Below are 21,921 nucleotides of genomic sequence, written 5' to 3' on the forward strand. Positions count from 1 at the left end.
GTGTTGATAACGAATAGTTAATAAAACTCTACACTTACATTCCTTCATGTTCCTTGTTGATTTTATCAATCTTATCCGCCTGCAGCTTGGCTCGTTCCTGGCCCTCCTCCTCGGCTCCCATGGTCACGCCTTCCTCTATTATCGATTGCAAGTACGCTTCTACTGTTTCTTGAGTTACACCAAGTACCTGAAGGTTCAAGGGGTTTTTACTGCGATTCACGTTAAAATAAGTAACTGGATGGCCCCCAACACTCGTATATGAAAAAGCAGAAACCATTATTTCTCTTAACAATATACTATATGGATGATTTCTGATTTGTCTTAATTTTTTTGAGGAAACCTCGGTTGCATAGGACAGTAAATTTAACAGTAAAAAAGTCGCACTCTGGGTGTAATAAATCACATGTGCACAATGACAATTTTTTAGGAGAGAGGTTTAACGATTTTACGAACGAAATCAATAGTAGCTTTTTTACATCTAAATAAGACTTTATATGACAGGTTTATTTGTAAAATACTGACAACCTTGCAGGACTATATTCCTAACATTATAAACAACTTTTGTTCCATAAGTATTAATAATTCATCATATTTTACTTTCGTATAAAAATATAAATATTTAAATTGATCACTTTCAACGGTGATAACTCTGTGCAATCGCAGGAGCGCAAGTGGGGGGCGAGGAGAGCGCTTGCACGTTTGAATGACTACTTTACTACCAGACAGTGTCACATAGTATAATAAAAACCTTAAAGTTTATTTTGTGGACAAATGTTATTATTTATGATGTTAGTAATATAGCCTTGCGAGGTAATTAGTATTTTACAAATAGCCCTTTACATAATTTGTTTCATATAGTTCGTATTATTGTTATAATTTTCACGTGAGGAAAGCACTTTTAACGTATGATGTCATGCGGCTTTATTATGCCCAAGGGTATGAAGAATGTTTCTCTGTGTTCTGCCTTTGTTTTATTTTTATTTTATTTAATAAAAAAAATTACATTACAAGGTGCTTGAGAACAAAAAACGATAAGGCGATTAACACACTGCACCGCGCCCCGCGAAGAAGCGCGGAGCTGCAGTTTTTAACGTTGCACTGAAAACACGCGCCGTCAAACACGCTGACAAACTGACTGCGGTTCGCAGGGTATAGCACACAGCGCTCCGCACTACCGCGTAGATTTTTAATCAATTTGTGTCTATTCTAGTAATTGTCGTTCGGATTTTCCCTAACAAATAATCAAAGGATTCAGTGCGTGTGTGTGCGTGTGCGTGTGTGTGTGCGTGTGCGTGTGTGTGTGTGTGTGCGTGTGCGTGTGCGAGTGCGTGTTTGTGTAGATGATGTGGATTTCTTCATATTAACACATTTTCAGTGTCATTATTTACAGTTAAAAGCGTGTCTTTTGGAGCACTTTTTTAATTGCATACTTCGACAGGGTACGAGTGTGAGTTACATTGTTTACCCTATTATATAATTTACAGCTTAGAGTTTTACATTGGTGTTTAGCCCATGTAGTGCGACATTTTACCTGAGGATATATGAGCGCTCCTCTTCGACTGTTGCAGTAGCAATGGAGTAAGGTAGTGACTGATTTTTACGCAGATGTGTCCGCAGAACAAAAAGTTGTCTTACTATAAGTACTTTACATTCATTGTGCAGGTTAGCAGTAAAGTATGTTCGGCTTTTAAAGATCATAACTTTGAGAATCGCCCGCTATTATTACTATTAATATTAAGAATTTAAACATATTGAAGGCGTGTTGCCAATTTACTAACATATACTTAATAATAATAAAGTATTAAATCGGTTAACAATCTATAGCGGCCAAAATATTTGTAAAGTAATATAATGTAAGGTAACATACCGTAATCTTACTTCTTTACAGACTGCTGTGAACTTAGATCCTTTGCTTTCTTATAATATTTCTATAAACGTGTTGTTGTGTAGTGACATTTGTATTTTGCAGAAACCTTTTGTAATTAACTGTAACGGCAATTCATTTTGAAATATAAATAAAGAAGTTGGAAATTTTACCTGTTTAAACATTTCGTCGTGTTCTCGGCGTCGCTGTTCTTCTTTCTGTCTACGACCAGCTTCTGCTGCTTCTCGCATCTGCTTTTCGCGCACTAAAGCAGAAGATTATTTTATTACTACACCTATGTAGCTCTTTTGCGAGCTACATAGGTACCTATATGTTTCCTTTTTGTGTGAATTGTTTGTAAATTTTTGGTGCGTACTTAAAATCAGCAAGGGCTATGTACTCCACACTTCTCTGTAGTCAAGACATAAACTAGACGTTGTTTATCGACCTGGGCAAAATCCGTGTGCGCTGGACGCGGTCGCGGGTTCGATTCTGAAGGGTGCTGGTGAAATTGCTGGCACATCGGGCGCTGTAGCAGTGCCCCTCAGACCTTTGCAATTTAAAGCTCTGAGCGGCACTGCAACTGTTATGGACAGGCGTGTCGCTTACCGCCAGACGCAACACTTGTTCATCCTGTCACTTGGTATCATAAAAAAAGTCAATAATTATAAATATTCATTAATAAATAATACTATGTCAAAAATAATAGCTATAAATTGAAATAGGCAGAGTATATTTATCTAAACTTCAAGTAATAAACATAGAGTGGATAACACCTCCTTCGGAAATCCCGGCTTTTATTTGGCTTTTATTTTTAATCATATAAAAATAAAAGCCAAAAATTCCAAACAAAGTAATTATATTTTTCTTTTTTTTTTTTAATTTTACACAACTTTGATCCTAAATTTACCCGTAATAAAATCGCTTACGCTTAAAAAATATACAACAAATTACGATACAGTAATGCTGGGATTTCAGACGAAGGTTTTTACTTAATTGAAGATTAGGTGTGGATAGTTTTTGTGATAAGAAGTGATGGGACGAACAAGTTGTGCTTTAGTGGTGATGCAAGTGGCAGTTAAGAACTTTCAATCGCAGAGATTTGAAGGCCACTATCACTGTGCCCATCATTATAAGACATGACAGTACTTACTAGTAAATATTAAAGTCATATACACATTGGCACTGAAGAAGTTATGTTTATGAGTCGAGCAATAAAGTTAGTAATCATTAGACACAGGTCGCCTTTAACGCTTGTGAATCTTCTTCGACACACAGGTTTTTCATGATGAAGGGTAACCACCGTTAACGAGAGGTATTGCTAATAAACATTCACAAACGACAAAAATTGAGGTATGAACACGCTGCAGTCACTTAATAGAAAAGCAATCAATCTACCGGATATTAGTGCTCTTAATGTAGTAACACTTAAGCTCAGGTCACACATACGCGGTACAGCGGGAAAGGCGGTCCGAAGGCAGAAGCGAATGCATACCGGTGCGTGCCACACAGCGGTCTCACGCATAGCTCGCGGCGGACAGCGGCGCGAAGGCGGCTGGTGTGACACTCAAAAGCAACCACATTTCATTCTCTACTTAGATTTTAAAGAAAGAACCATAAGGCCATCTAAAGTATTTACAAACATTCTGCTTTTATTCGCGTTATGGAAGAAACGCAAAAGAAATTTCGGTCGAATTCATACTGAAAGTTAATAAAGACACGAGTTGTAAAAAAATACGACGTGCAATCCCGCTAAAGCTCCGCTCCGGGACCGCGCTCCGCCGTTGCCGCTCTGTGTGGACGGTTGTATAGAATTCAATAGAACACAGCTTTGCGCCCGCATCCGCGCCGCATTCGGCCCGGGATCCCGCGCGTGTTTGTCATAGCATTCGGCTCCGGCCGGCACCGTTTAGCCATCCGGTTTCAATGTGGCAAGGTGCATGAACTCGAACATTACAAATAATCCGGCCCCGGAACGCTCCCGCTACCGCGTCTGTGTGGCAAGAGTATTACATGCAACAAGTATAAAAGCATGTTGCCGCCGCTCCTCTTTAAGTCTTCGCAGTTCTTTCTCAAGGAAGTCTAAAGCCGCGGAAACAGCGCCGCCGCACAGCTCGTCCACTAACGCGGTCACAGCGTCATCCTGGGGAGATCAGAAGAATAATTATTTGAGAAAAAGAAAATTTTCTTTTATATTTTTTCCAAAATATGAAAAGCTAAAGGTTCTAGTGGTAAAATATCAGAAATATTCAAAGTATTAAAAGGTTTCTCATAATATCCAACGCCTATACCCGACAATCCCCAAAATTCGACTCGCGAGGGTCATTGCCGAGAAACTGCCTCCGTGGTCGAACGGTTACCATGCCGGACTGCCACGCATAGGTCCCAGGTTCGATTATACAGATTCGATACCCGGGCCGGGAGAAATATTTGTATGGCCTACATTTATATCTCTCGTGAGTTTGGGTGTAATTTGTAGTTGTCTGTGTGTGTGTCCATGGCACCCGCGACACAGGGTTTCCCTAGTGCGGGGCTATGTTGAGTGTGTGCGTTATTACTATTACTATTACTCATACCTTCTGTTCAGTTTCATTTCTTAGTGCATTGTAATCTCTGGCTTTAGCTTCCTCCATGGCAATTCGAACCTTGTCCTCCTTCTGCAGGCCGTGTGTCGTCTTCAACTCTTCAGTCAGTTCGGCGGCACGCGTACGCCCTTCGTACATCTGATGGAAATCATTTAATGAAATGAAAATTGAGTCGTTTATTAATCTACATACAAGAATAATATTCTACAAAACTCTGCAATATGCCTATATCGCGCAGTGAAATGAATAAGGGAGCGTTGTTTCCTTATATGTATAGTTGGCGAGGCGATTGTTGTTGGTGATTTGAAAAAATACAAGTAAATCTTTTTAAATAATGAATAGTGCCCCTTGTATTTGTTTTTATGTACATACAAATAAACTCCTTACTTACTTACTTATACGCAAAACACACAATTATTATCATTACCATGCCCATTTGTTAATGACAATTTGTTACTACTCATTACCTTCGTTACATAATTTCATGACGGTCCGTGAACCCATATTGAGTTACACTTTATCATTACCATTCTGTGTATTTGTTATCAACTTATGACGATCCTTGATGGAGAATTATATTTGAAATGTATTTTAATGACAACAATTAATGAATTGTAAACTTTATAATTATTGTGTATTTTTCATCTTATAATTTTCGTTATTGTTTGACGATCTCAATATAATTTCTTATACTTTGACATGTAGTGCAATTTATACTGTAATATTATATTTGAGAAATAAATGAATCTGAATCATCCCATTACTGCCATAAAAAATTACCAGACACTGCACAGCGCGTCCTCTGATTATTTTCTGCAATATCAATGCAGATTGATGGCACTCTTCGTCGGCTTCAGTGATGGCGTCCACCTCAGGCGTGACTGGGCGGGGTGTTTCTAGTAAACGACGTGGCTTCAACACGTGAAGTGGACCCGCTGATATCATTGCAGCGCCGAGACGGGCTTCTGCAAGGCACAGAGTTGTAACTGTCACTAAATAGTCTGTCAGTTAATTAAGGGACGATCCAAACTGCAACCCGTTGTTTCAAATTGATATTTGCTGACTGTCCTGGATGACGGCTCTGTAAATCGTAGGATTGTCGGAGTTCTAAATGTAATGTACCTATGTAATAAAATCAGCAATACTTCTAAGTTTTTGCTTGAGATCTCAAATTACACTTACTTCTAAGATCTTCATGCAGTACTTCTAGAAACTTCTCACTCCACTTGGTCTCTCGTTCACAGAGAACCATGGGGTCGCGAGGAAGTGGGTGTCCAGAACAGGTCTTCTTTAAGTCTTGACCGCACTCCAAGAGCCACTTTGGAACTGCGTTTATTGCTTTGTGGTCTTCCAGTACTAATGGAAAGCAAATACGTTTGAAATAAAAGTCCTTACAGGACGGAGGGACACTGAAGTAATTAAACAACGGATCCTCTGTTTCATTTCTAGTAAGAAACACACAAATTTTTACTAGATACAAGAATCTGAAAACTTGATACATGTCCGTCTCTGGATCCATCTTTTATGCTCGACTAGGCGACTTCGTAAAAGAAGATATAATTATATGTGGGTGTGTGTCTGTGTGTAAATATTCTATTTACTTATCTAATTAACACTATCAACTTAGCGAAGAAACAACTTACGTAGCAACGAAGGATCATAAGTAATCTCTGTCTGCTTCAATCGCGCCTGGATCCCATGTCTAACAATTGGTGCGTACGTGTCGGAAGTGGGATCAAACACGGCTTTAGTGATAGATCCCATGCCGCGTGATGACCGTAGGCGCTGTACTTGACCTTGGTGACCTCCGCCTCCGTGGAGAGCGGTTAACTTGCGGAGTTCTGATAGAAAAACAGTATTAATGCTATGTATTTTGACAGTCAACATGCCAACTAACACACAGTTCAAAATCTTCCCACACGACAAAAACAATTGATGAATTACATTGCTTTTGTAATTTTTAATAAGACGTATTAAATTTACTTCATTTTATATTTCTGCTTCTCGCCTTCGCTCGCTTGTTTGATCAAGGCTTGATTTGGTCAAACATCTTTAAGAACCTAGACACTAAAAATAATACACCAATTATTATGTATGTGTGCGTAAGCGCACCCCTACATGTTATGTCGCTATTTGAATACACGCCAGTATTATATTAGCTAGCAGTAGTTTCACTCGTCCCTCTTACTTACGCATCTACCAGTAGCGACGACTACCCACTCGTTGTACGACGACTAACCACTTGTTGTTGTTTCGTACCCACAAAAAAATGTCCGGTTCAATTTTCGGCCTCCTGTCGGCGTTGGACCACAATGTCCAAACTTGGGAAACATACAAGTGCCGTATATCACAGTGGTTCATTGCAAATAACATCGACCAGAAAATCGATTCTGCGGGAACGAGGAGAGCGAGAGGCGAGCCGAACCTGCTTAGTGCACTCAGTGATGGTACGCACAAACTTGCGGCGGATTTCGCGCTGCCTAAGCCGTTACAAAACGTACCCTACGATGATATCCTACGGTTCTGGACAGTCATTTTACTCTGAAGCGCTGTAGATTCGGTGAGCGCTATAAGTTCTATGCGTCTACGCAGCAACAAGGAGAAACGTACGCTCAGTGGGCCGAGACACTCCGTGGCCTGACGGCGCATTATGAGTTTAGTAACGTGGAGGAAACACTCTGTGATCGATTCGTCATGGGCATGGTATCGGGGCCCGAGAAGCATAAGCTCTTCGCACATAACCTTAAGGACTTGACTTTGGCCAAGGCGGTCGAGTTGGCAGAGAAATGAGGGCGCGCGCGCGCTGGCGCCGCTGCCGCACAACTCGCGCCAACCCATGATCAGCTGTTTAGAATTCTGCTGACACGGGGGCGTGTGATCTCGGCCCGAACCGTCGCTACAGTAGACAAATAGCATTGTCAAATGTGCGGGTTTTATAATTATGACTAGTCACAGTGTCATTTCGCTAAGTCTAAGTGTAAAAAGTGTAAATCTACCGGTCATCTACGCAGGATGTGTAAAAAAATTAACTATGTAGAATCGGGTGCTGTGGACAAGGGCGATGACGACGACGGTGAGTGTTTTAATATTTGTTTAATTAAAGGAGAACCGATGACATAAACGGTATCAATATCGGGGGTTCAACTAAAATTTGAAATTGATAGCGGGTCGGCCGTTACTGCGATCTCCGAAGACACATACAAAACATATTTTAGTCATGCACCATTATCAGTAACTAGACCAGCACACAGCTCTAGACCTTTCCGCATTTAACAGTTTCTTTAATTCCCTAGCGCTTCCCTCAAAGGTAGTGCCATTATCACTCCACAAATCTGCAACATGACCCCTTCGTGCAACAAACCTTTTAAATGTAGCTAAAAAGCTTTGTGCAGTCATATCACTGACCATTTCGAGGTGTATGGCTTTTGTGGCCACAAACAGCCATATATAGCCCTGTGTGGAGTGATAACTGCGACCCTTTGAAGGCGCACGCTGATTGGGCCAGCATAGTCTACGCCGCATCTGTGGAAAGGTCTATGCCCTTAATATGGGTAACTGTCCCATAATTTGTTGGCTCGTTTGAGCAAAGTGGCGGACGCAAGTTACACATTTGTACACAAACCGACGAACGAGATAATAATCCAACACCAGCTTCTCAAATAATAAAGCATTAATTGAGGCCCTCCATGCAACGTAGCCCTATGTGCTTCGTCAATCACTAACTGTGTCAACGGCGACTTGTGAGGGAGAATAAACGGGTGTTCCATGTCTTCATTAACCTGAGCACCTTGTAACCTTCCGCCAACTCTGAAGATTTGATTTACGTCTAAAAATGGATTCAGAGAAGTAAGTTTTTTTTCCTTATTTATTTTTCTACAATTCTGCAAATTATCAATACCTTCGTTGAAACTCTGTTTTTGGAACATTTTCATACAGGTAAGTAAAGCATCGTTGATTTCTTTTGCTGTTACTGTGTACTAATATTTTCAGTTTTGTCTTTTTCAAATTTTTTTCCACATTGTACCATATTCGAAATCAACATCAATTAGTTTCTTATTTGACGTGCTTATCTCTTGTGTAAATGTAAATGAATGATGCAGTAAATACTTTAAATGATATTGATGGACTTGAAATTGCCCACTCATTCGAACGTGAAGTAGATAAATACTTCAGAGATAGCAAGTAGTCCCGGTCCTGTTCGATCACCGGCAAACCCCAATTAGCACAGCACGGGGTTAAGACTAAGGGAGCCGCAAAGCTCGCCAATACCGCTAAGGGAGGAACAGTCTGAAGACGATGACGAGTTCCAGGGGGCTCAAGCCAGCCCTGTTGCCGGATCAAGGATCGCGGTGCCCGCGCTACAGACAGACGGAGCCAGTCCCATGCCAATTACACCCCGGAGGAAGCGCAATCGGCCTGCAGTTAATTATAGACAATTCTTCTAGCGTATAAGTTAGTATTCGTTAATAGATCACGTGTATATAAGATAGGGGGAGGAATATTATATATGTGTGCGTAAGCGCACCCCTATATGTAATGTCGCTATTTGAATACACCGGTACGCCGGTACGCTATTAGCAAGCAGTAGTTTCACTCGTCCCTCCTACTTACGTATCTACCACAAATGAATGACCTTAAATATTTTATTATACCTCTATCTCTCGTTCTTCTTATGAGATCAATCTTGGTTTCCATCTCCTTTTTTCTCTCGGCCCATCTCTTGGCAAGTTTCAAGCTCGTTTTATTGCACTTATTCAGCCGCTGTTCTAACTGTAGTTTGTGGAGGAGGGTCAGGCGAATGTCTTGGAGTTCATCGATTTCCTATTATAATTTTAATATATCATAACAAATATAATTTATCAGTGACATGGTAATAAATTTCAATATAATAATAAAACAATAGCGTCCACGGTTGATACCGTCACGCCTTGCCTCACGGTGGCATCTAACGCGAGGTGTGAGAAGACTATTTGCTACTCTGAATGTCAGAGAAATAGGATGTAATAATTGAGGAAGTTTCCAAAAATATGGATGAAGCGGAAAAAATATAGAGTAAAAAGTCGTAAGCGCCAGATATTTATTATCTGCGTAACTTATTAAGAAAGTAAATTATCAAATATGTTTTCCCTTAAAATTAATATGAAGACTTCATAAACTTACAGCCTCTCTAAATACCCAATCCTTAGTTTCAATGTCTTGAATGATATTGTTTCTGTTTTTCATCCAACGTGGAAAAACACCTGCCTCCACCACTTCAGTCCAAATCCTCGCGTGGCGCATTCTGTAACATTGGAGTAAATTAATATTATGTGCAGATAATATTGTTCGACGCGTGAAACGATGTTAGCGTTATTATATAAAAAAAATTTGGAATAGTGCCTTAGAGAATAAATAACCACTCATTCTTCTTTTTCCGGTACCGATGCCATACATTATGTTGCTTGCCATAGAGTGCGCCAGACGTACAGGATAGATATATAACATATTATATGATATGATAAGATAATAATAATACGTCATGCAGAGGGATTCCTTTCGTGTACCACCCGCTTATAACATGTACCTACTTACTTGTTAATTATTTCAGTAGTATGAAAGTCAGCTGGAAGGTCACCCGTGCGATATGGATCCCCGGGTCCTATAAAAATAGACAAATTAAGATTCCTTATTCATAATGCAATTAATTTCTAACTTATCATTACCGTTTCTCATTTTTTATTACCATGATCTAAGTTCTCATTACCATCTCCGAAATACATGTGTCTTACCCCACTCTAGTTTGTCCAAGTAAAGAACCTCGGGCGTGCCCTTTTGGTCATTTAATGGCTTTGCGTCTGGCTGCCATGGTATTGTCTGGGCTGAGGATTCCCTGCGAATTGAGTGAATGTTAGTAAAATTCTTCACTACGAAATGGAATAACTTTGTTATTGACGAATGATGTATATAGTGTTTAATATATAGTATAATATAAGTTTATATATAATATAAGTTTGTTAGAAAGATGTCACTATTAGGTAGGTAATATACATAAAAAGCAATGACAAAGATAGACTATTGAAGCCTAACATCGGGGTATGAGTAACAAAGCAACCGTCTTTACAAATATTTAATGCATTTAATTCAAAATATGTTGTAATGTAACTTATTCTAAATTATAACTGACTATGCTCGACTTGAAATAATTAATAGAATTGTACCTGTACAAACTCTGAGTGCCCTTGTTTTTGGGTTTACCAGAATCAGTTGCGATTGGAACGGGAGACGTCGGATGAAATTCCGGGGATACAGTCTGCATTGCCGTCGTAATTTTCTTGGGCCTGTTAAAGGAAAATAATATATGTGTATATGTTCAAGTGGTAATTGTTATTAACTACGAGCATAACATTCGACATAATATGATTATGTGTATCTGTAGCATGGTTCTGACATAAAAAAATAGTTCGGTTGAGGCAATATACGTTTTGGGAGACTTTAATGCCAACCCTAGTAAATTGTTTGGTAGGGAGCTGACTAGCATGTGTATTGACAGGTCCATATCGCTAGCTACAGTGGTGGCTAAGGTGCTGGATAGTGTGCTGGACTCAGAACTAGACAAGCATTTAAACATCCATGACGCTCAGTTCGGTTTTAGAAAGGGCCTATCAACTGAAACTGCAATTCTGGGTTTAAAGCACACTGTGCAGTACTATACACAGAGACGTACACCTGTGTATGCATGCTTCCTTGACCTTTCAAAGGCATTTGACCTTGTGTCTTATGATAAGTTGTGGGAAAAGATGGCAGGCACAGGCGTGCATGCGCAGGTGCAGCGTCTCTTCCAGTACTGGTATGCCAATCAGGTAAACAATGTGAGATGGTGAGGCAGTTTTTCTGGTGATTACGGGTTGGAGTGCGGGGTGAGACAAGGTGGTCTGAGCTCTCCGAAGCTTTTTAACCTTTACATCAACGACCTGATCGTGGAGCTCAGCAATGAGCGTGTTGGCTGCACGGTTGATAGTGTTTTTATAAACAATATCAGCTACGCAGACGACATGGCGCTGCTGTGCCCTTCGGTGGGGGCTCTCAGGAGACTGCTGGGCATCTGTGAGAGGTATGCTGGCAAATATGGGTTGGTGTATAATTGTAGAAAAAGTGTGTACATGGTCTTTAAGGCCGCCGGTAAAGGTCCTGAATCAGTACCATTAATTAAACTTAATGATGTTAATCTGACGTGTGTATAGTTTTAAATATCTTGGGCATTATATTACCGACGACCTTAATGACCATGAGGACATTGAAAGGGAACGTAGGGCATTGGCGATCAGAAGTAATATACGTGCCAACACGTAGGTTTGCTCGTTGCAGTAGGCAAGTAAAAATTACACTCTTCAAAGCCTACTGCCAATCTTTTTATACGAGCAGCCTGTGGTTCAATTATACTAAAAGATCGCTCAGTGCCCTACGGGTCCAGTACAATAATGGGTTTAGACTGTTGATGGGGCTGCCTCGTTTCTGCAGTGCATCTACCATGTTTGCAGAGGCGCGGGTGGATGATTTCTACGCCATCATCCGTAAAAGAACAGCCTCACTGCTCAGCAGACTACGGGGCAGCGCCAACAGCATTCTAAAGGTCATACCTGACCGATATGACTTGCCTGTAATGAAGTCTTTCATTCGGGTCCTGATCAAGTAGTCTCATGTTAGTATATTTGGTTGGGATGCGAGTGAAAGAATTGACATGTATTTTTATTTTATTTCATTATTTTTTCTTTGTCACTAACATAGTTTTTAAGTTAATTTTGGTAAGATACTAACACTAATGGACCATATTATGTTGTTGTCTGAATAAATAATTATATTATTATTATTATTATTATTATTATTATTATTATTATTATTATACCAATACCGCAATCTTGCTATGGCTTTGTGCTGTGTCATTAGTTAAATGAGTAGTGCAATATGGCACGTTTAAACAATTGATTCCATTTTGCTTTTTTCTTCATTTGGTATTATGTTAATTTACTTTATGTTCTCTTGCGTATGACTTAAATAAAGCTCTTTATTTATACATAGGCCTCTACAAAAAAATAGAAGATGTGACTTAATCGTTACGCTTGGTAAACCTTGGCAAAAGTCTTAAACGACCTCTAATTTTATTTTAATTCTACGATAACGAGTATGACATTACACCTATAATTGTTATTGCCTATTTTATAAGTTCTTAATTTTTCAATGTTACTAAAAGTATACCTATTATATAATTATAACTATACCGTATTATTATTATACCATACCGAACTCGTAACGAGAAATACGCAGGTAATAGGTCCCCGATTCTACGAATATCTACCCACAAACCTGAAAAGTATTATAAAAGACGTAACGTATGATACCTGACTAAAATCTTTTTATTGGATAGTGAATTCTACAGTGGTTTCTTTTGAAATTATTGTAATTTTATTTACTTGACTTCGTTGTATTTAGACAAGCAGTAGTTATATTACTTTATTTTATATTAATTATTATTGTTTGCGTTAGTGACGATCATATTATCTCTTGACATTGTATTATTAACTGTAGCATGACAGTGATAATATGAAATAAATTTTTCTATTCAATTTTAACCTATTTTTTTTTTATGATACCAAGTGCTAGAACGAACAAGTCATGTGCGTGGTGGTAAGCGACACGCATGTCCATATAAATTACAGTGTCACCCAGAGCTTTAAGTCGCAAAGATCTGAGGGGTACTGCCACTGTGCCCATTATCTTGAGACGTAAGTTGACAGTCGCATGTGCCTGCAATTTTATCAGCGTCTTTAACCTTCTAATTTCCTGCTTAATAAAATACGTTTTTATGCTTCCAATTAAGTGGTGTAGTTATTTCTCTACTTGAATTCACGTCACGAGCTTATGCAAACAACGGATATATCGACGACACGATTTTTTGACACAAAATATTCAACTTAGTCGTTTTGTAATAAAAGTGTTTAATAGAAAACTACCATTTTGGAACTTAAAGCTTGAAACGTAGTCATAGAACGAAAAATTGGCAAAATTATTATTGCCAAGTAGTTTTTGTGAGTTAATTATAATGGTAACTTACAGAGTGCAAAACTTGAATCGATCCTTTCCCGTGAGACTTGGCATGGGACTAACTGTGGCATGCTCAACTCTGGCGAGGTAAGCGTTGTAAGATCTGTCCAGGTGGCTTGGCAGCCGGCAATTTTGATGGAGCACTGAAATATATTAATTTTAAATTAAATTTAAACTTAAATATTTCTACATAGAAAAAAAGGATTTCTACTAATAAGAAAGAGCAATTTCTCAAAATATTTGCTAATTCTCAAAAAATATTTATTAAAAGTAATAAAATATTGTCATTACAAAAATACTGTTTATCTTTTTCTAATACAATTTTACTCTTAACTTTATTCTAACTTTTAGACAAATACGTTCTCTTCAAGGTTTTATTTCATTTCTAATCAATTAATTGGACATTACTTATATCAAGAAATTTTTACCTCTTATCTCAAATTTAAATAATCTTAAATTAATTCAAAATTTCTTGGGTGTATTTTAAGAAAATATATTCTTAAACAAAAAAGAAATTCTTTGCTATTCAGATTTATATTCTACATTCATATTTTTGTCGTGACTTGTCGCCGAAGGCGCACGCGGTAACGATTACTTTTACTTGTGGTTGTAATCATAAAAATCATAAACAGTCATTTATCCCAAGAAACAATACGTAGTATCTCTAGTTTGTTAGTGTGTTATTTGCAGTCATAGTGTGTTATTTGCAGTCATAATTTAAGAAATTTGGTTTTAGCATGAAATCAAACTACACTTGTAACAAGTACAACTTCTACATGCAATTAGTCGTATCGCGCCACTGCTAGATGGCATTAGTTGTACTCTGAAACGCGCTATCGTTTTGTTAACTTCAATACTATAAAGTCATCTCATATATTTTAAATTGTTAGTCCCCCTCACAACCGAAGGTAAGAAGGTCTTCAACCTTACTACCTGCTGCCAACTCACCGGCTTAACCGTTGAGCCTCCGCGCAAACGTGGCATGCCCGGGCAATGCCACAATTGTCAACTGTACGGGCACGCGGCCCGTAATTGCCGCTCGCAACCCCGCTGCGTTAAATGCGCAGACTCCCACGCGACGTCAGCCTGCCCTAGGCCTAAAGACAGGTCTTAGTGCACCGAGCCTCCTCGGTGTGTTCTGTGCGGGGAGTCTCACACCACGAACTATCGCGGTTGTGCTAAGGCCCCCCGCCCTAACCACAAGGTGGCGGCGCGCACTGCGGCCCATCAGCAGGCTAGGGCACAACCTCACATCGACTTCCCGGCCATCAGCCCTGCTCTCTCAGCACCACTATCGCCCCAATCACCGTGGGCAATCCCTCGCGCCAACGCCCCTGCGCCCGCCGCTCCGAAGCAGGCAAGCCCCATCGCCTCCGCTGCCCCTAAGGCAAAAGCACAATCGGCGCCTTCTGCGCATCGACCTACCGCGATACCACCACCGACTCACTCCCTTAAGGACGACCTGGCCCTCGTGAGCCACTTTGTTAGCACCTTCGACGTCTTCGAAGTAAAAAATCTAGCCACGCTCCTCCGGGCCACTGACGGAAACGGCACTGCCCGTCTTCAAGCCATGTCGCGTTTCAGCTCGCTCGTAGAGTCACTGAGCAAATTCTCCGCCTCTTCGTTCTCCCTCTAAATGGACTCATTAACCAGTAGGAGTAGAGTCAAGTCACGATCAATAAAGCTAGGCTTTTTTAACGCGGATGGCTTATCAAGCCAACGCGAGGAAGTTCGAACCTTCCTCACAGACCACCAACTCGATGTCCTGTTCATTCAAGAAATCTTCCTAAAACCCTCCGCTCGAACCCCCATGTTATCCAACTATTGCGCGGTACGCAACGATAGATTAAACTTGCCTCTCGGCGGTACCATTATATACTACAAACGGTCACTTCACTGCATCCCTCTCGACCCACCCCCTACAACGTACATCGCAGCATCGGCGTGTCGGCTCGGCTCCACCGGTCACCCACCGATCACCCTCATTTCGGCCTATCTTTCCCCTGATACTTCCCGATCGCTAATTCGCGAAGATCTGCAAGCCCTCTATTCCCTAGGAGATTCTGTAATTCTGACTGGCGACCTTAACGCCAAAAATACTGCATGGAATTGTAACACCACCAACCCGCGCGGTAACACCCTCATGACGCTATCCGAATCCATGCATTTCGATATAATAGCACCCTTAGAGCCCACCCACTATCCGCATAACGTAAATTACCGCCCCGACATCCTAGACGTAGCTTTATTCAAAAATATTAACCTCAGATTAGACTCAATCCACGTCGTTCATGAATTAGTTTCGGATCACCGCCCTGTCCTCCTTCACCTCTCCCCTCGTTCGGATATAGCCCCCCCTGACCCTTGCGCCCCCGTTAAATCGGTGTTGGACTGGGGGAAGTTGAGTCATGACCTCAATTTCCTCGAGTCTGAACACCTAGTTCAGATTCCGGACGAGATTTCTTTAGTCGTAGACGCCAACTGTGCTATTGACCGTCTAGAGGGACACATACAAACCGCCGTTTGTAACAGCTCCCGGCCAGCACCGGCGACAGACGACCGTCTCTGGAGCCTACCGGAGGATGTGCGCCCTTCTAAAGGAAAAGAACGCAGCCAGTCGTGCTTACGACTCTTACCCCACAGACGAAAACCGTCGTTTCCTGCGGGCTTTACAGAGGGACGTAAAGACGCGTATGGACGAAGTAAGTCAAAGTCGATGGGAAAAGCTCCTAGAGGGGCTCGAGCCCACACAATCCGAGGTCGAACTCAGAGCAACCCTCCCGCCCTCCGACTCTCCTCTCCCCCCGGTCACCACAAAGGAAGTGGAATTCCTCATAAAGGACCTTAAGCCCCGCAAAGCCCCAGGTCCTGACGGTATCTCCAACAAGGTGCTTAAACAGCTTTCAGCAGCCCTCATCTGTCTCCTGACTGCAATTTTTAACGCCGCTCTGACCAACTGCATCTTTCCGCAAAAGTGGAAAGAGGCGGTGGTCATCGGTATTCACAAGCCCGGGAAACCTCCATCTGAACTCTCCAGTTACCGTCCCATCTCCCTGCTTAACACCATGGGCAAACTTTATGAGCGCATCCTATACGCCCGCCTCAGAGACTACGTCATGTCTCACAATCTCCTCCCCGACGAACAGTTCGGTTTCAGAGCTAGGCACTCATGCGTCCAGCAAGTGCACCGGATAGTGGAACATATCTCCGAAGGTTTCGATCGCTCCCGCTTCATGCCCACCGGCGCCCTCTTCTTCGATGTGGCAAAAGCTTTCGACAAAGTCTGGCACAACGGCTTACTTTACAAGCTGTACAATCTCGGCGTGCCTGATCGTCTCGTGCACATCATTCGTGACTTCTTGTCGAACCGCTCTTTCCGCTACCGAGTTGAGGGCGCACTCTCCTCCCCTCAACCCGTAAGAGCTGGAGGGATTCCAAGGCTCTGTCCTCTCGCCTCTCCTATTCTCCCTGTACACTTGCGATATCCTGAAGTATCAGGCAGTAAATCTCGCCCTCTTTGCCGACGACACTGCGCTCTACTATTCAGCGCGCAGCTCCAAGCTAGTTTCCGCGGCTCTCCAATCTGCCACCACACGCCTAGGCGAGTAGTTTCGCAGATGAAGAATCGAAGTCAATCCCGACAAAAGCGCGGCGGTATTCTTCACGCGAAGTAACCTATCCAGTCGTAGGGTACAAGACCTCACCCCGATCTCGCTCTTTGACCGCCTAATCCCTTGGGTGAACACGGTCAAATACATAAATAGGATAAAAAGGAAATAAATAGGAGTTACGCTCGATATGAAGCTGTCATTCAAAGCACACGTGAAAACCGTCCGCGATCGCGCCCACTTTAATATGAGCCCGCTTCATCCCCTTCTCAACAAGCATAGCAAACTCTCCCTTCGCAATAAGGTGAGACTGTACACGACCTGCATCCGCCCAATCATGACGTACGCCAGCGTCGCATTAGCTCAGGCAAATCCCGTGCTAATACACCGCCTGCAGGCTCTCCAAAATAGATTCATGCGCAACGCGACGGGTGCCCCGTGGTACCTGCGCAACGCTAACCTCCACATAGATTTACGGCTCCCCACAATAGCCCAATTCATGAAACAGGCTTCGAGGAAATACTTCCACTCTGCTCCTCACCACCCCAACCCCCTCGTGGTGGCTGCATCCTCTTACGACCCCCTCAGGGAACAACCCCACCGCGTAAACAGGACCCGTCGGCCAAGGGAAGTCCTTAAGAAAGTACCCTGACGACCTTATCACTCTCGCCACTTTGAAGGCCAACCAGATCGCTAGTCAGTCCCGTCTCTCACGCACCAACCATCCTCGCCGGCGAGGTCGTAGAGCCCCTCATTTCAGCACGTACACTGGTAGATTCTCTCCTACAGCACGCCCTTCTGGCGGAAGTCTCCAGTAGCGCCCTGAGCCGAGGTCCGTGCCCACTTGGGCGCCCTCAGGCCCGCTACTTAGCTTTAAGTTTATTTTAGGGGTCATGAGCCTTTAGCTCGCCCTTTACTCCGCAGTACGCCATACGCTCCATCCGCTTTACGGCGCAGTCAAGGCCATCAGCGGCCAACTGCAAAATATCCTTCATAAAAAAATTTAAAAAAATTGTTAGTGCTTTATGCCGCTGTAGCATTTATATGGCACTGAATGATACCAAAGTATTTTCCGTCCTATTTCTGCTACTTTAAGGTTTGGCAATTGGCACTGACGTGTGTGCTTTCACGCCAGTGAGACATACTGTTGGGTCCATAACCCTGTAAATTTACCCTTTTTGATATTAGAAAACATAAATTTCAGTCAAATAATTAAGTACCTCTCAATTTTTCATTCTTGTTTTTCAAGTCAAAATCGGACATTTCTAGTAACTAATAAATATTTTGTTGATTTGAGAGTGGCTTTGTGACTTGAAGTAAATTAATTTGCTCTTGGATTAAATATTTCTGTCTTATAACTAAAATACATTTTTGAGACGTTTTTTTACTATTATCAAGTAATTATTCTCTAGCGTCTATAGGGAGAGGATCGTTTTGTTGGATTTAATAAATTTGTCTTCATAAAAAGAATTTGTCTTTTTCTAAGTAATCTGTTTTTACCGTGTAGAAGTGCATAGGAGTGAGAACAACATTGTTCAACCTTTCATGATAGGGAATTTTAATAAACTATTTTTTTGTACTGACAACACGAGACTTGGGGTCGTATTCCAGAACTCTACTCAATACTCAAGTCAGGACTTGAGTATTGCAGTGAGCACTGAAAATCATACTCAAGTCCTTGCCATTAGGGTCGTATTTCCAGTGCTTGAAATCATACTCAAGTCTGCTCAAATCCTGACTTGTTCATTGAGTAGAGTTCTGGAATACGACCCTTAGAAGAGGTGGAAATCACACTAATGGTCGTATTCCAGAACTCTACTCAGTGCTCAAGTCATGACTTGAGTATGATTTGAAGCACTGGAAATCGTACTCAAGTCCTTGCCATTAGGGTCGTGTTTCCAGTGTTTGGCAGCATACTTTAGTCCTGAGTTTTGGAATACGACCCTTACACTGATGTCAAAAATCGTCATCGTTGTCTGTCATTACATTATTTCTAGGCAAACAAAAAATTTTTGTAATAAATTTACAGTTCCAATTTAAAACTTACCAACTCGCATTCTTGGATACTTTCTCAATTCCGAAAACATTGTCTTGTACACTGGTTGGATTATCTATGAAGAAGAAATTTCGAAATATAACACTGTTTTCTATTTTTCAAATTTGTCATAGAAAATTGTAACTCGAATCTATCCACGGAAATAAAATGTTTTTTTTCGGACCTAAATCGCATACATTTATTTTGTCCATTAAACGAGGTAGCTGTGACCATGGGACCTATGAATAATACACAACGTTCGTTCGTTTGTAAAAACTAATATACGTGTTAGCAATCACAAAAACCCAAAAAGTGAATACGTATTATCATTACCATTTCTTATAATCTCATTACCATCATAATTTTCATTACCTTCCATGTACATGTTATTATAAAAACAGGAGTATAATTTACCGGTTGTGCAGAACCCATGGCGGCTTTGAACACAGTCCTTGCGTAGTCGCGAGCGCCGGACACTATGTACGCAGAATCTAAAAAATAAGACAAATACAAATGCCTAAATTAAAATATATAATAATTAAAAACAGATTCCAACATTTTCTATGGTTCAATGGTCAACTTGTCTCTCGGGTCGCGGTCAGCAATATGTATTATTATGCGAAAGAATAGAAGTATAGCCAAGTATAGCGCTTCAAAATCATATTTTATTCGGTTGGTTCTGCTTACCATACAAATAATCATGTGCTCTGGACTCAAATACGAGACCCTTTCTTGGGCCTTCATGAACCGTAGCCCCACTCATTTCGTACAAAAACACCGTTTACACCATCAAACAAAAACTTCAAATGGATGGTTTGTTTAATCAAGTGACATTATTGACAAAACATTTTCTAAAACTCGTTACTCAGCAACCGAATTTTTTAGTTTTACCTTAAACGTGGCTGTTCGTGTTTTAATCTATGCCTTGAATAGCAATAACAGCTGTTAAGGATTCGCTCTGGACCTTTTGGAGGGAAAAGTGTCGTTTTTATTTTGACTTTCAATTATTTTGTGAAATCTAGTTTAAAGTGGAATAGGATAGTGCTATTGTGCCTTAATCGAAGATTAAAACGCGAAATTATACGAATCTCAAACTAGAATACCCGTATCAGCCCGTTTTATGGAATCCCGAGTCAATCCAAGCACGCCGCCTCAAATTGCCTATCCTCTTTGTGGCGGCCATATTTACAGAAACATAATTTAAACTTCATGTTTAGGCTAATGGCTTTGCCAAAGCCTTAATAAATTAAAAAAAAAAAAAAAACAGCTGTTAAACTGTCATTGCATGTACATATTATGATATCAATGTTAATAGGCGTTTTACTTTTTAGTCGTGCTGTGTAAATCATAAGATTTTCCATTGATACGGTTAATCATTTATTGATTTTATAGGTTATGTGTGGAATATTGTTTCTCCCTATTAATTAAGTAATTTTTGTGTAATAAATTCTTGAGATAGTTAGAAAAAGTACAAAAATGGCTGATTTAGGTGAACCGCCATCGAAAGTTACAAAATTCGAAGTAAGTTTCATTAAAAAGTGTTGTTAATTCGTCATCGGCTTTGTTTTGTGTCGAGATTTTGAAAACAATTGTAAACACCTAGAACAGAACTGAAACATGTCCATCAATGTCATAATTTTCTGGGACCTCTCCATTTGTATTATTTCCTTGAAGTTTGGGTACACTGCCTATAAACACATTAACGGTTAAGGGATGCCAATCCCAGTAGAGGTGATCAAACAGCCCAAAGGCTCAATTTACTTTGTCGCAGAACGGATTAAAATCGAATTTTTGTAGGTAACGAAATTGTGGTCAGACAGTAGGAAAGGGGGCTTTTTAATTTTTTTAAAAATTTTGTTTCAAATTGTTTTTAGCATTTATTTCGAATATATTAGATATAAATAAACTCTTTTTGTTCTTGCTAAATTTGCTCCGCGGATGATAATTATCGAGAAATTTAAGCTGAAAAATGTTCATTTACCAAGGCCACAGAAGCAGAGAACAAAAAAGTACCTGTCCAAAAGACAACATTTTAAGTGCTTTTAATATATTTTTCAAAGAAATCTTCAATATTATTCCAGTTAGTGAATTAATGAAAAATGTAATATTATATTGATATAAATACCTATCTAATGAACATGTGTAATTATTAGGAGTCTATTAATAGAATTAAAGATAACAGAGTGGCTTAAGAATTTTCACTATGTTGCCGCTCTGACTAGGTAACTACTAGGTAGGTACTAGAAAGCGATAGGTAACCCTGCCACTTCACACACACATTTGTGCATGTGCAGATAGCGCCTTGCTGTATGTAAGTAGTAGTAGGTAAATAACTTTTGACTGTTGTAAGGAGTGTCCGACGTGTGAATTTCAATTTCAATTGTTTATTGCATATCACATTACAAATTTAAGATGCAACATTATTTGATGGTATACATGTGACGCCCTGCAAGGGCGCAGCAACATCTGAGGGCTAAATTCATAAATCACACTATTTAATTATATTAAATTATTACATTCCAATATAATATCATAACATTAAATTATTACTTACTTACACATTATTACATTGCATTATTCTTAATTAGTACCTAATGGAAAACCTACTTTGTGCAATACATCAATTTCAATAATTATTAATGAGAGATGTCGGAGTATTTTTATTGTTATTTGTTATCATATGTATTGTCAAAAAATTCATGTAAGTCATAATAACATTATTATATATTATTAACATGAAATGCCTTTAGT

At 40.4% G+C, this 21,921-nt stretch overlaps 1 protein-coding gene across 2 annotated transcripts in view; it reads right to left on the minus strand.

Moving 5' to 3' along the window:
• The window catches only part of LOC113229165 (cilia- and flagella-associated protein 91-like), a 30,055-nt gene extending 10,107 nt beyond the window's left edge, over positions 1 to 19,948 (minus strand). For both annotated transcript variants that reach the window (XM_026462682.1, XM_026462680.1), the window contains exons 1-16: positions 19,858 to 19,948; positions 19,585 to 19,661; positions 19,183 to 19,246; positions 13,538 to 13,670; positions 10,647 to 10,766; positions 10,218 to 10,318; positions 10,021 to 10,087; positions 9,610 to 9,730; positions 9,102 to 9,270; positions 6,093 to 6,290; positions 5,632 to 5,805; positions 5,230 to 5,414; positions 4,441 to 4,587; positions 3,878 to 4,007; positions 2,038 to 2,129; positions 39 to 187 (exon numbers count right to left, since the gene is read on the minus strand). In XM_026462682.1, the coding sequence (XP_026318467.1) occupies positions 39 to 187; positions 2,038 to 2,129; positions 3,878 to 4,007; positions 4,441 to 4,587; positions 5,230 to 5,414; positions 5,632 to 5,805; positions 6,093 to 6,290; positions 9,102 to 9,270; positions 9,610 to 9,730; positions 10,021 to 10,087; positions 10,218 to 10,318; positions 10,647 to 10,766; positions 13,538 to 13,670; positions 19,183 to 19,246; positions 19,585 to 19,661; positions 19,858 to 19,933 (2,003 nt within the window). In that variant the 5' untranslated portion in view covers positions 19,934 to 19,948. The remainder of the gene's footprint in view (positions 1 to 38; positions 188 to 2,037; positions 2,130 to 3,877; positions 4,008 to 4,440; positions 4,588 to 5,229; positions 5,415 to 5,631; positions 5,806 to 6,092; positions 6,291 to 9,101; positions 9,271 to 9,609; positions 9,731 to 10,020; positions 10,088 to 10,217; positions 10,319 to 10,646; positions 10,767 to 13,537; positions 13,671 to 19,182; positions 19,247 to 19,584; positions 19,662 to 19,857) is intronic.
• Positions 19,949 to 21,921: the final 1,973 nt, after the last annotated feature.

This window comes from Hyposmocoma kahamanoa, unplaced genomic scaffold, assembly GCF_003589595.1.
Source record: "Hyposmocoma kahamanoa isolate Upper Pololo Valley unplaced genomic scaffold, ASM358959v1 289, whole genome shotgun sequence".
NCBI classification, from domain to species: Eukaryota; Metazoa; Arthropoda; class Insecta; order Lepidoptera; family Cosmopterigidae; genus Hyposmocoma; species Hyposmocoma kahamanoa.